General features: G+C 36.8%; 1 protein-coding gene across 1 annotated transcript in view; it reads left to right on the top strand.

Annotated features, from left to right (window-relative positions):
* The window catches only part of atp10a (ATPase phospholipid transporting 10A), a 37,799-nt gene extending 32,263 nt beyond the window's left edge, over window positions 1-5,536 (top strand). The window contains exons 20-21 of the mRNA XM_086161567.1: window positions 516-703; window positions 1,494-5,536. Of these exons, the coding sequence (XP_086017693.1) occupies window positions 516-703; window positions 1,494-2,112 (807 nt within the window). The 3' untranslated portion in view covers window positions 2,113-5,536. The remainder of the gene's footprint in view (window positions 1-515; window positions 704-1,493) is intronic.
* The last annotated feature ends 8,546 nt before the right edge of the window (window positions 5,537-14,082 follow it).

Raw genomic sequence — 14,082 nt, 5'->3', positions numbered from 1 at the left:
GCACCAATGTGGATGATCTTACCTGTTAAAAGTTAGCAGTAAATTGAAAACGTAGAAGTCCAGAAATGCATGCATGAGGTAGAAGTATGGGTGTGTGAGCCCACCGTGGTATATGGCACCACTGAGTTATAGAAAGATTTATATAGTTATCAACCACAGCGGCACTTTGTAATGGTTGCAAAAGATATTGTAGCGCATGTCTAAATGAATATCATATCTATACAGTGCTACAAGGTGTTTATTCTTATGTAGCGATCAAATATCCATCCGCCCATACATCTTTTTCCGTTTATACGGGATTGGGTCGCAGAGCCAGCAGCCGAAGCAAAGAGGCCATGATCTCCCTCTCACTTGGTCCAGCTCGTCCGGGGGGAGGGTGACATATACAACAACTATAATTAACTACATATATATATATATACAGCTATAGTTCTATATAGTTGAATATAGTTGTTCAGTTTGTTTTGTCAAAAATATGTTGGAAAACAGTTTTTCTTACTCCTGTACTCCTGCAGACCTGGATGAACTGGCTGTCTATCACCTTTAGTGTGACGTTATTCTTCACCGTGGCTTTATGCTACAACGCTTCCTGCCCCACCTGCTACTCCCCATCCAACCCCTACTGGACCATGCAGCAGTTACTCCAGGACCCCCTTTTTTACCTGCTTTGTGTCATCACGCCTGCAGCAGCACTGCTGCCCAGGTATACTCATCTTCATTTATTCCTGACTTATAGTTGTGTGATTCAGGAATAAATTGATATAACAGTATTTTGAAGTCACCATTTCAATGTGAATGGAAAGATACCTGTCATATACACCTGTCATAACAACACTACTCCCTAAAATATTGAGTGGTTTAATTCCTCTTGTTCATTTTCATGTACAACTTTTACACTAACACATACCTGAGTAAAACCTGAGTTTTAAATATACAATTTTGTAAATATGGATTTTATTTCTTTTTTGCTCTTTTTTGCATACTTTCTTCATCATTTATACATAATTCACTGCTAACTTTCAGGTACTTTCCTATACATATAATCAGGGCATTTGTTGCATATTTAAGGAAAGGTTTGCCTAAATTTTAGACAGTACAATGAGCGGTACAGAGAATCCATATTTCAAGATCATTTTATTCAAATTGTAAAATTTTTTATTATGTTTATATATTTTTTAGGATTTGCTCATTTTAAATGTGTTGGCTTTTCACTGATGATTTACTCAGTGCATTATACAATGACTGACATGAGGTTTTTCTTTGGGTGTTGTGGTAACACAAAAAAAAATCCATAATCCAATATCACATTGTGATGGTATTTGATAAATTCTCATCTGTTGACCAGCTCTAGCTTGACTAAACGCTTTTGCTCCACTCTCAAAAATGTTTGATTCCTTTTCTGTTATTGATACAGATACTGTTTGTGTTCATCCCAGACGCCTGACATTCTTCTCTTGAACAGCAGTGATGTCTGGATCTGTTTTTCTTTTCAGATATTTCTACAGGGCGTGCCAAGGCACGCTATTTCCCAGCCCGATTCAAGTTGGAAGGCAGTTGGATAAACTCCCCCCTGAAACCCATAGGAACATCCTCAGCCTGAGCAGGGTCAAGGTGGGCTCATCCCTCAGCCCACAGCCTCCCTTCCTTTCCCTCACAAAGCCCTCCCCCAAACTCTGCAAAAATAAAGACCCAATGAGTCTCCCCAACTGTCAGGGATCGCAGGCTCTCGCCTCACAAACAGATGAAAAGCAGAGCCTTAGAAGCCACCCAGGGCCGGCAGACAGTGAGAAACGCTTCTCAAATCTTTACACATTGGTTCCCAAAGAAGTAGACTCTCTTCCTTATACCAAAGACTGTTCTGCGGTCCCAAGGGATCCACAGTCCCCTCCCACCAAAGATTCCTTTAAGGAGCTGTCTGATCAGAGTCTGTCTAGCTGGCACACTTCTACGCCCGTGCCAACACATTTAGACAGCGTTCAGCTGAGCAGCAGCGTCCCACACTGTGTCAAATACACCAGAAACTTAGAGGAAAGACTTCAGGTGGACCACAGCATTCATCTTCCCCACAGGACGGAGCAGGAGGCCGAGCAGCCGCTGCACACCATGCTGTGATGTTGGAACTATGCTACCCAGACCCACTTTGCACGATAGATTGTTTTTAAATGAAATGCTATTGTATTTTTTTTTTTTTTGTAGGAGAGTCTTTTATAAATGCTACAAAATAGGTACTTTATATTATGGATGTATAAAGTTAATTTTATTTTTGAGGTTTGGGACAATGGTGAACTGGAAAGTCTCCTGTTTGTTGTTTAATGCTGGGAAACTTAACATCTCAAAAAGGATCCATCTCAGTTCTCGATCAGGTTTTCAGTGCGATCACACGCAGAGCAGTGTGTTCCCTCCCATTCCTTCTGTCTGCGTGGGGTATAAACCATTCCAGCCTTGTTTTCTTATGCCACTGTGGCCTTGACTGTGTTGGTTTGGCTCAGAAGAGATCTTTTATGTGTTTTAAATCCCTGTCGGAAAACGTTCAAGTTTTCAAGAGTAAGCAAAAAGTGACAAAGGTTCAGTTAATTTATCAATCAGCTGGATTTGATATCTTTCTGTATGAGAGTTCATGTGATTGAATTATTCCTTCAGCTGGAAACTTTTATGACATTATCAAGTACAAGGTGCATGCACAAAGAAAATGCAATTTCATACTCTTGATATGGCAAGGACCTACCAGAAATTATGCTCGGTATGAGTGAGTGTGTGCGTGGGTGCTTGTGTATATTTCATCTGGTTTAGGGGTGTTAGCTAGTTTTTTATCGCAAGAAGAGTTTGTTTTCGAGCAGATAAATCTAGGCATGAGGATCACATGCCCGTCTATGTTATATAAACTTGGAGCCATAAAAGTCTTAGCTTAGTGTTGTGATAAAAATAAAATGTAAACTTAAAAAAGAAAAACTCAATTCCAATGGTCCAAAAAAAAAAAAATCCAAGCACCAAGTGTTTTTTGACAAAATTTGAATTATGGAAAAGTGACTTCCTGTTGACTGTTAGTTATATGGCGACCTCAGTGACAACAAACTTTCAGGAAGTTGCTGAGCCCTGCACAGAATCGCACTCGGCATCATTATTATTGTACCCTTTTGGTAAAACGGTTTCCCGTTTTTATAGAATTCCATCCCCTGGGAGGGTTTTCCTCAAAGCTGGCTAACTCTTGACTAACATACTGAGTAAAACCCAGAACAGCTGTTTTCCTTTTGGTCCATGTTTTGAAGAGATGCAGGTTTTTCTCAGCGATGAATCAATGTTTACAGTTGAGCGGGTCTCAAGGAATACCCCTATGACTTAAGTCAAGGAAGCATATTATAAACCTTATGCTCAAAGTTGGGATAGAAGAGCCAAAAACAAGCTACCCTCAAAAATATTTGCTAAAATTTGGTTGGCTTGACAGGTTTTTAATTGTTTTTTTTTAACATATCCTGTAATGTAATATCCTGAATCTAAAAAAAAACAACTTTTTTTTTTTTTTTTCAGCTGGAGTGCAACTAAACCAAATGCTCATTGCTATTTCCAAAGCCAAATTATTTGAAAGCACTTTGAAATTTCACAATTCCAAATGTCCTTGCTGTCAACCTGATACCTACTCGGATATAGCATTAAGAGAAAGTATTGTAAAAGTTGGTATAATGTCATGATCTGATTGAATTTTCTACATCTTAAGTAAGAGCACCTTGAATATTTTTACTGTTTTCTACTTGTTGGAGTGCATCTTTGTACATTTTTTCATTTACCAAAGATCATATATATTTCCATATATTTCTGAGCAATCATATGTGCCTTAACACTGGATAATAAATTACAAATCTAAGCGTGTGGTCTCGCTGCTGAAGTTGTATTTGTGTTACAGTGGTCTTGTGTTGTTATATGCAAGCAGTTGGTTGTCTTCTTTGTGGTTTCTTCTATCCCTCCATTTTCTCTTTTTTTTTGCACATGCTACTTTTTTCTCCCATGGCATTTCCTTTGAATTCAGATTTCACCGTCTCTTCAGTTTGGTTTGTGAGTTCTATCTGTTCTGTGCTTTTGAATTTGCACTTGACGTGTCAGAAAGAAGCTGCAGTTTGTCCAACAATTCTTTCCGAATCACACACCCAGAGATTCCTTGACACAAACACACATGGCCTTGAGCATATCTGAGCTCTGTTTGTTGTATTTTAGTCAAGCTAGACCTGTTGTACTTTTTAAAAGTGGTTATAGCACTGACACTTCTGTTTAAAGAGAACTGCCCCATGTCACACACTAAACTAAAGCATAGCAAACCATCGCTACTTCGCAATTACATTTTTTTTCCTGTTAAATTCTTTCTCCTTCGTGTAAAAGGAAAATTTATTTCACCCTTCTTTGTACCATACCTACCTGTGAACAAATTGAAAATGATTAAATTCCCATCCTTCTGTTCATTTTTATTTTTGTTTCACCTGAATTCTTTTAAGAGTAATAGCATTCCACTCAGACTGCAGCGGTCTTCAAAACAAATACAAGTAGGAGAGAGAGAATTTTTCAAATATTTATGTCCAAATACCGTTATAGCTATGCCAGCCACCCCAGCTTCAAAAGGAATTGAAAGAATTATTTGTTGTCGAATAAAATCTGTGTCTGTTTCAGTCTACTAGAGCAGTGTACCCAAGGAGTTTGTTAAGTCTTAAAAAGTGATGATAATTGTCTTTAAACAGAAAAAAAAAAGAAATACATGTAAGATATTTTATTCTGGAAAGATAGTTATCTTGTTGGATACTTATTTTGGATTGTCACTTCTTAAATCATCTTTTGCAAAAAAAATGAATGCCATGCCAGTAAAATATCTTTTATGTACACACAATTTATTTATTATAGTTTGTGTCAACAAATTTGGGGAAACATTTCTTGTGGCCACAAGAAGTATTCAGAGCAAAGTTTTTTTGTTCGAACAAGTCAGTTTGTGAACAAATCAATTGTGAAAAATGGGACCAAAACTGGCTGAAGATTTGGGACTTTATTAGCCATACAAGAAATGGACGATTAGCCCAGTGTTCATGATGTAGAGAATCACCTTGAAATATTTTCTGTTATATCATAGTTTAACTTTCCTTTTTTTATTACTGTCTGAGGGAATTTAGATTCAAATAATTCAAATGTTTTCAAGACAAATTGTATTACTGTTTTGGGATTTTCATAGAACTGCACTCTGCGAGTGCATCAGATGTTATTTGTACCTGTTTCTTTTTACCTTCAAAGATAATCCACCACAGGGATGGTGCATATGCGTCAAAGAATAATAAATTACGGTATGCTGATTTGTTGGATGATTTGTTCATATTATTTCAGCATGAATTTGGAGAACTGATGTACATTATCTCATATGAAAAACATTATATTTATATAAATCTTTTAATATAATGTCGATGTAACCGCTATCATCTTTCACTCGTTCTGTATATAAGCAGTAATATGTATGAGAAAAATCATGTGTGTTTGATGTGAACATACATTAAAATTTCATAAAGTCCAATTAAATTGTTTTATTCTTGCTGTAAAACCAGTAGTGTTTGAATGCCAAGGCTGACCAGTGTGTCTTGAAACTGAAATGCAAATGTTTGTTTCTAACTATCATTCTCTGTGATGTACACAGTATTCCTGGAGTCGCATCAAATTGAAAAAAAGGACAAATAGTTGAAGAGATGAAATGTACTGTAGCGAGTAATGAATGTTGAGGTTTATGTTGATGCTTGTTTCTGTGTGATTTTGGGGTTAATGGGGATTTTGCAAGCTAAAAATGCAAGTAAAAAAATAAAATAAATAAACTCTGAAGTGTAAAAGTATAAGGTATCATCTAAAAAAATCTAAGTCTCTCCATGTTTTCCAATATACAGGAATTAGTAATGAGCAAAGTGGCAATGTGAAGTAACGCAGTAACTTGTAGTGACTCACAATATAGAGTTATGGCATGAGGTAGGAAAGATTTCTTGTATCTTTCCATTCGACAGCGGAGCTGTAACCGTCTGTCTAGTGTGAGGTTGAGGGAGTGGTCAGGGTTGCCCATGGTGGCGGACAGTTTCTTAAGCGCCCTCCTTTCCACCACTGGTCTCAAAGTTCTCCATTCTAAGACCAATCACAGAGCCAGTCTGTGGGAGTCTTGAGGTCTAATGGCAATGACTTTTTGAGGCACAGGAATAAGGCAGGACATCTTCCACAGCACCGGTAATTTCTCCCGGCTCAGGCTCAGGTTGCAGAGGTGTCTCAGTACCGGGGACAGCTGGCTAGCACAGGTCGTCAGAATCCTGGCGAAGATGCCATCCAAAAATCTTCTCTTTGGTCTTCCTCTAGACCTCCTGCCTGGCAGCTCCAATTCCAGCATCCGTTTACCAATATATTCACTATCCCTCCTCTGTACATGACCCAACCATCTCAATCTGGCTTCTCTGACCTCTCCAAAACATCTAACATGTGCTGTTCCTTTAACAGACTCATTCCTGATTCTATCCATCCTTGTCACTCCAGAAGAGAACCTTAGTATCTTCATCTCTGCAACCTCTAACTCTGCTTCCTGTCTTTTCGTCACTGTAACTGTTTCTAGGCCATACAGCATTGCTGATCTCCCCACTGTCTTGGACACCTTTCCTTTCATTCTGGCTGATAGTCTTTTATCACATAGTACCCCTGACACTTTTCTCCACCCATTCCAACCTGCTTGAGCCCGTCGCTTCACCTCTTTTCCACACTCTCCGTTGCTCTGGACTGTTGACCCCAAGTACGTGAAATCCTCCAACTTTTTGATCCCCATTCCATGTAGCCTCACCATTCCACACAGGTTCCTTTTATTCACACACATATACTCTGTCTTGCTGCAACTAACCTTCATTCCTCTCCTTTCCAGCACATACCTCCACCTCCTTAGATTTTCCTCAACCTGTTCCCTGCTCTAACTACAAATCACAATGTCATCTGCAAACATCATGGTCCATGGAGATTCCTCTCTAACCTCATCTGTCAGCCTGTCCATCACCACTGCAAACAAGAAGGGGCTCAGAGCTGATCCCTGATGGAGTCCCCCCTCCACCTTGAACTTCTCTGTTACCCCTACAGCACACCGCACCACTGTCTCACAGCTAGCATACATGTCCTGCACCAGTCTAACATAGTTCTCTGCCACTCCAGATTTCCTCATACAAGGGATTTCCTCCCTCTGGCCTTCTCTGTACTTCTCTATTGGCATTCTCAAAGCAAATACTGTATCTGTATTACCGTACTCTTTCTCGGCATGAAGCCAAACTGCTGTTCACAAATGCTCACTTCTGCAGTCAGTCTAGTTTCCACCACTCTTTCCAATAATCTAATTGTATGTGAACATATATAGTAAAGTAAATTATAAATAAAAAAGAAAATTTAAAAGAAAGAGAGGAAAAAGAGAATAACATATATATGTATTTATGTATAAATTACTTTACAAAATGGTTCAGTATTGTGCAAATTGTCAGTACCAAAACGCCCTGCATTAAATAATAAATATTACATGAAGGCCCTCTTTGTCTTGTTCAGCAGTTCCTACAGGTCTTTGGTGATCCACGTCTTGTTGTTGGGGCAGCAGCGTGCGGTTTGGGCTGGCAGGATGGTATGTTCACAGAATCTGATGTATTCTTTGAAGTTAATACATATTTAAAGTCTAAGTACAGATATACACCTAAACATCGGTAGTTTGATCTTGTTCTATATAATTATTTGTTATTTCACTGTTTCATGTGTTCATATGCCATAATAGTATTTCCTAACCTAGATTTTAATCACTTGCAAATGTGGACCACATCCTTCTACTTGTTCTTGTTTCCTGATGCATTTGATCCTGTTACAGATTAGTGCAATGAGGAGGCGATCATTTATCATTCCGGATAATTATCACATCAGCGCATCCTTGGAGGATACTGTATACCTATAAACCTAAATATAGATAATACAAGCCTGTGTATCAGTTTTAAAGAAATCACTTTTAAAGAAATCAGTTAATTCCCTCATTGTGACACAAATTAAATATATCCAGCAATAACATCTTGGTAACAGATGTAACCAGTGAAATGGTGTAAAGGAAACCAAAGGAGAAGCGGCAGCTCATAGTCACAATTCAGTTTATTAGTTTAAAATATAATTAGGAAGCAGTGAGGCATCAACTTCACAATTGGGAATGTCTTCTCATTTTTTACCTCCTTCCCCTAAGTGAGTTTTATATTTTTAAGAAGCTTAAGCTCCAGTTACCAAACAAAGTTTGAACTTGAACTTAATGGGTTCACAAAGTATCTATATATTGGAGAAAACATATTTACTGCAATAGACTTCTCGATGGCATTCAAATGCACAGACAAATCTGGCCTTGATTTCAAGAAATAATCTTCCCATCAATTTTATTTTCTAAAAATATGTGATTTTTTTTGTAACAGCAATTTCAATGTCAGGTAAATTCTCTAATTTTACACGGTGGATTATTCAAGGTAATTTATAGCACACATTATAACGCGTATAACGTTTTTTGGAGAAAAAAAATGTCTGTTCTGTTTCTGATTATTTTTTTATATTTTTTCAAGTATTTAATTCTAACTTTCCTCAACTGTCCAATTATACAGGGATGTGTAGCCATACACTATTTGCTCTTTGTCAGTACAAAAACTCAAATATATTTGTGTCAAGGTTCACAATGACCCCTTTGAAACACTGTAAACTAATGTTTCTAAAGGTGCTTTACCTTTATAAGGTATAAGATAAAATCTTTCTCGGCTCAGACATCTGCACAGAAAAGCAAAAGATGGATGCCCTGGTGGCCATGTTATAGCAAAGTGTGTGTGTGTGTGTGGGGGGGGGGGGTCATTATAGGAAACATTACCTTGACCCATCACCTCTTTCCAGAACAATGTGGTAACACAGATAGACAGAGCTCTGCCGATGCTTGCCTTTACTCAATGCCACCAAATGGTTCAAATGACAGTCTACTGGTGCTCTTCACAAAGGCAGGTTTGTCATCCGAACCTGGAAGTAATGATGCCTCTTCTGACCTTTCACTGTTTCCCTTTCCATCCTTTTCAAACCTTGAGTAAATCGCTAGCTCGACTGATCAGTGTTTTTCTGCTGTTGTGCATTGCTCTGGAATGTACATATAAAGCTTTTTGTTGGGTATTCCCTATCTGTGGTGTATGACCAAAATGTGTCACACGTTATGATTATGTGTAAAAGATTGATTATCTAATAAAATCGCCTCTACAGCAGGGGCGTCAAACTCATTTTAGCTCAGGGGCCACAGAAAGGATAATCTATTCTGATGTGTGCCAGATGGGTATTTATATTGTTGTTTAGCTGTCACTCCATTTATATTGTTGTTTAGTTCTAGTTGTGTATATTTCACCCTCACTGTTCCTTGATGTTGCGCATTGTCATCCCTGATGTTGTTGTTGTTGTTGTTGCATTGTCTGTTGTCTTGCTATATCCTGTGTGTATGTTCTGTGTCTTCTGTCTTTCACTTGTGAAGCGTCTTTGAGTGCTATGAAAAGCACTATACAAATCCTATGTATTATTATTATTATTATTATCCTGTCTTCTACCTTTCTATTTATATTCATACTCATATTTATATTCATATTTATTTCCTTTTTTTTTCTCTGACATTATAACTGTTACGCTGCTGTGACAAAGGAATTTCCCCTCAAGTCAATAAAGTTTATCTTATCTTATCTTATCTTATCTTATCTTATCTTATCTTATCTTATCTTATCTTATCTTATCTTATCTTACTTCATTCACTCTCCCACAAATCCACTCACTCAGACATCATAGGTGTGACTACTGCACTGTTACTACTGCAATTATTGCCGTCGCCCGCTGCTAGTTGCCACGTTTGCGCTTGTTCATGCTGTTCATACTGTTTATATATTGTCAACATATTATTCAGGTGCAACTTGTTAAGCAATTGTTAACGCGGTTTGGTGTTTGTTTTTTTTATTTTTCTATTTTTGATCACTTTTCTTGCACTGTCCACTTTCTGCTGTGAGTGGTTGAAATTTCCCCACTGTGGGATAATTAAAGGAATATTCTATGCACAATTCTATTCTTCCAATTGAAAAATTGCAGGTCATTTCTTTGCTTGATTTATGTCTTGGTTTCTCCAAAGTCTTCTTTTATTTTCTCTACTTTTCTATCAACCTGCAGTGGACACACAGTCAGGGGATTAATTCAGTCAGAGCTAATGGAGTTTGATTTGCATATTATCATGGAAGATTGTCACTGATTCTGTTCTTGAAAGTTTCCTTGACCCAATTAATTACCAATTGTTTTAAAATCCTAAACCAGGTCATATCTAATTTCCAAAGCTGCCTTGTAAATAATATGTTTCTATCAGAGCACAGTGCTATGGCCATGGTTTACATTTTAAAGGCCTGCAGAAGCGGATCCCCTCTACTGTGATTTGTGTTTAGAAGATTTGAGGACTCATTCATTCACACCAGATGATTTGCACAGCTTTTCTTTGGATTCCAAATCACAAATAAAAGGCGTCTTGCAGGCCAAGGCCATCTGTCTTTCTTCGATCTGAGGAGTTGTGAGGTCCCGTTCTGCACAGATATAGGAGGTGTGGGAGCATTATTGCTCTTTGCAAGTCTACCTTTCCTCAGAAACAGAAATCCAGCAAAAGGAAAAACTATGTGAAGATACAGTTAATTGAAAGAGTTAAATAGAATAGACCTTTTTGCTCACTGACATAAATACAAATAGTAAATTCTACGTCAAGGAAGAAAAAGATTAAAACAGACATCTAAAAGGATTGATCGTCACAAGTCATTTAATTAGTTTTAAGCACTTTAAAACACATGATTTTCTTTTCAATTTTGATTCACTCAGCTGAAAGTGATATATGGTCTAAAGCTAGAATGTGTACATTTCAAAATGTCCAGCACACCTTCTCAAGTCACCATAAATTGCAATTTAGTACGCTTTACAGCCACATATACACAGCCTCCATATTTTATTAAATTTGCATGATCATTATGTAATGGGCATCTCTCCACAGCACACAATGTGAAGGCATAATAATCAAACCATATATCATCATCATCATCATCAAACCTTTATTTATACTTGTAAGACCACTGAGGTCTCCCTCATTTTCAGGGTCGACAAGTTTACAAGCAAAGCAGAGCACAGCACAACAATAAAATGAGATCAAATTAAAAAACAGTAGATAAACTAAAAACAGGTGAAAATGAGATTAAATTAAAGACAGAAGGGAAGCAGTAGATAAAACTCGAAACAAGTAAAAATGAGATCAAATCAAAAAATACAAGGGGGTGGATAAAACTAAAACTAAAAACAAGTGCAATTGGCAGTACAAATTAAAAAAAAACAGTAGATAAACTAAAAACAGGTCATATATATAGGCCATATATATAGGCCAAGTTGATCAATTTGCAATGATGATTCTTTTTCTACATTCCTTTCTTCAAATGTTGTGACAGACATACTTAAACAACCTACTCAGCTGTAAGGTAATGTTAACAACTTGGTTATTATTACGAAATTTTACTTCACATCTCACTGAAATTCATATTGTCTGGTCACCCTACAGGTGTTTTCAGCTATTTGCAGTCTGCTACCTGCACAGTACCTCTGTATATAAAGAAATAAGTATAAGTGATATATAGTTAACTGAAAAAGTCAAACAGAACAAGAAATTATTTTTTTAGATTATTAGATACTTTGATTTGACACAAATAAGTATAATCCAAAAAAGCATGCTGGCCCTACTATTAACTGTCTCATACAGCAATTAATTTATAATGAAGGCTTCACTGCAACGGAAGTTAAAAAGAAGAGGGTGCTGTTTGCCTGGAAAAGCAGTTCATCCAATGGTCAGGAGAAGAAATTATACAGTAACCTCTCTGTGACAGTTTCGCATGGGACCACGCAATAAATAATAAAAATAATTATAGAGCACTTTCCATCAAAGTACTTCACAGAATAACTGCTGTCCTCACCATGTAAAGGGAGTTTCAAGCTGGAGGGAACTACAGGTTTTGCAGAGCCGCTGGATGGCAATAAACCTCCCAGTCTGAGGTGGAAGGCTGGAAGTAAAATCAAATATTCCGCAACAACTGAATCATCTGTTTCAACTCATTACAAAGTCTGCGGGAACGTAATATTATAAGTTAAAACTGTAGCATACATAATATAAGAAATATAAAAAACAAAAAATATAAACACTAGTGCATAATATGGAACCTAGCAGCAGACAACAGCTGCTTACAGCAGGAACACCTACGAGATGAATGGATGAATGAATGAATGAATGAGACCATAACAGAAAATGGAAGAATTTTGTATCAGTTTGAAAAGCTACTTTTAAAGGCTACATCAAGCTACTTTTTATCTGATCATTAGAAACTGGGCCTAAGCTACCACATTTTAACTTTGACCTGATTTAGGTGAATGCCCCAGCCTATATTTGTAAAACAATTGATTGGAAGACAGTGAATATCATTGATATTTACTGTTCTTTTGTATTTTTACTTAGGTGTTCCACATAACTACTGAGACGATACCTTTCGTTATGACACCACTTTGGAAGTCCATCTGTAAAAACTGCGAGATATCTTACGTTATGTACATAGATTTTGTTTTTAATTGTGACAGTGACTTTTTTAATATGCGTGTCTGTGTTGTTAACTTTTCTCTATGTAGCCGTTTGGGATTAATCTTTTAAATGACACCGTCACTGGAATGTTGACATGTTTTTTAATATATTTTTATTATACTTTATTAATCTCTCACGAGAAATTATTTCTTGGCATTTAACACATCATGGATGAACCGTGAGCTGCCACTTATGAGTGCCAAGGGAGCGGTTATGTGTTCAGTGTCTTTGACAGGCTTTAAAAATCAGACAATGTGATTTTCTGGATTTTTTTTTCTCTTTCTGTCTCTCATAGTTGAGGTGTACCTATGATGAAAAATTACAGAACTCTATCATCTTCTTAAGCGGAAGAACTTGCACAATTTGTGGCTGACTAAATACTTTTTTTGCCCCACTGGAAATATGGGTTATAAAAAGAATGACTTTGGGGTGCTTTGTTCACTCACAGAGACCCCCAGTGTCAATGTGAGCAACTGCAGCAATGAGCTAAAAAGAAATTATGATTGCATCTTTTCCTTAAACAATTTATATCATCTTACATATCTTATACAACTTTAAAGGACAGGATTTTGATTCATACCCAGATTCACCTGTTATGAAAATAAAAATGTATTTCTATTCAAGGCTCCCATTGTAGATAGTTTCCACTGGCGTTTGCAGTGATATCCTGTGTTACACTCCTTTTTTAACACTGTGCGTGCCACAAGGTCAGTCACCTTTAAGACAAGATATCAGTGTGACACAAATCAGAAACATAAACCAAGTGTCATTAAATGTTTGCAACACTAAATAAATCTTAATAGAATAATAAACATCTCTTAGTCAATGTGTTATCTATACTGTCCTCATGGCGTGTTAAGACGTAGAGAGTTGACCACCTAACATAGGGCTTTTGAATATAATGTAAAAAATACAAATATGATTTCTCTGTGTCTTGGCTACCACTAACATTTTTTATGACATCATTTCATATTAACTGATGGCTTAAATACAGCTGTTGACTGCTGTTCAAAATAGAGTACAAGCTTCATTCAAAATAATTTTAACTGATAATTAGTTCTTTCATAAATACAAATCTTACAGTGTGGATTAATTACAACAGAATTATAAGTACACATATTGTGAGCGATGAAACATTAGTAATATTAACTCAAGTTCTATTTTTCATTCATCTTTATTCTCATAGTAGCCAGTAGTTTTTAGAATTTAAGGTCTTCAGAGATGATTATTTTAAAAACATGAGCGATTGCAACAAATTAATTTCTAAGGGATATTTTAAGAGAGATGTTTAATCTGTACTAAGAATGTTAAAATGTTGTTCACACTTGCATCAGCACGGACTGCCAAGTAATACTATTAAATGCAGGTATTTTATGCATAACACATAACTTTCCCGT

Source organism: Fistularia commersonii, chromosome 16 (genome assembly GCF_037954325.1).
Source record: "Fistularia commersonii isolate RoL2024-O1a breed Wild chromosome 16, RoL_Fcom_v1.0, whole genome shotgun sequence".
In the NCBI taxonomy this organism is placed as follows: domain Eukaryota; kingdom Metazoa; phylum Chordata; class Actinopteri; order Syngnathiformes; family Fistulariidae; genus Fistularia; species Fistularia commersonii.
This window is presented reverse-complemented; position numbering and strand designations above follow the sequence as displayed.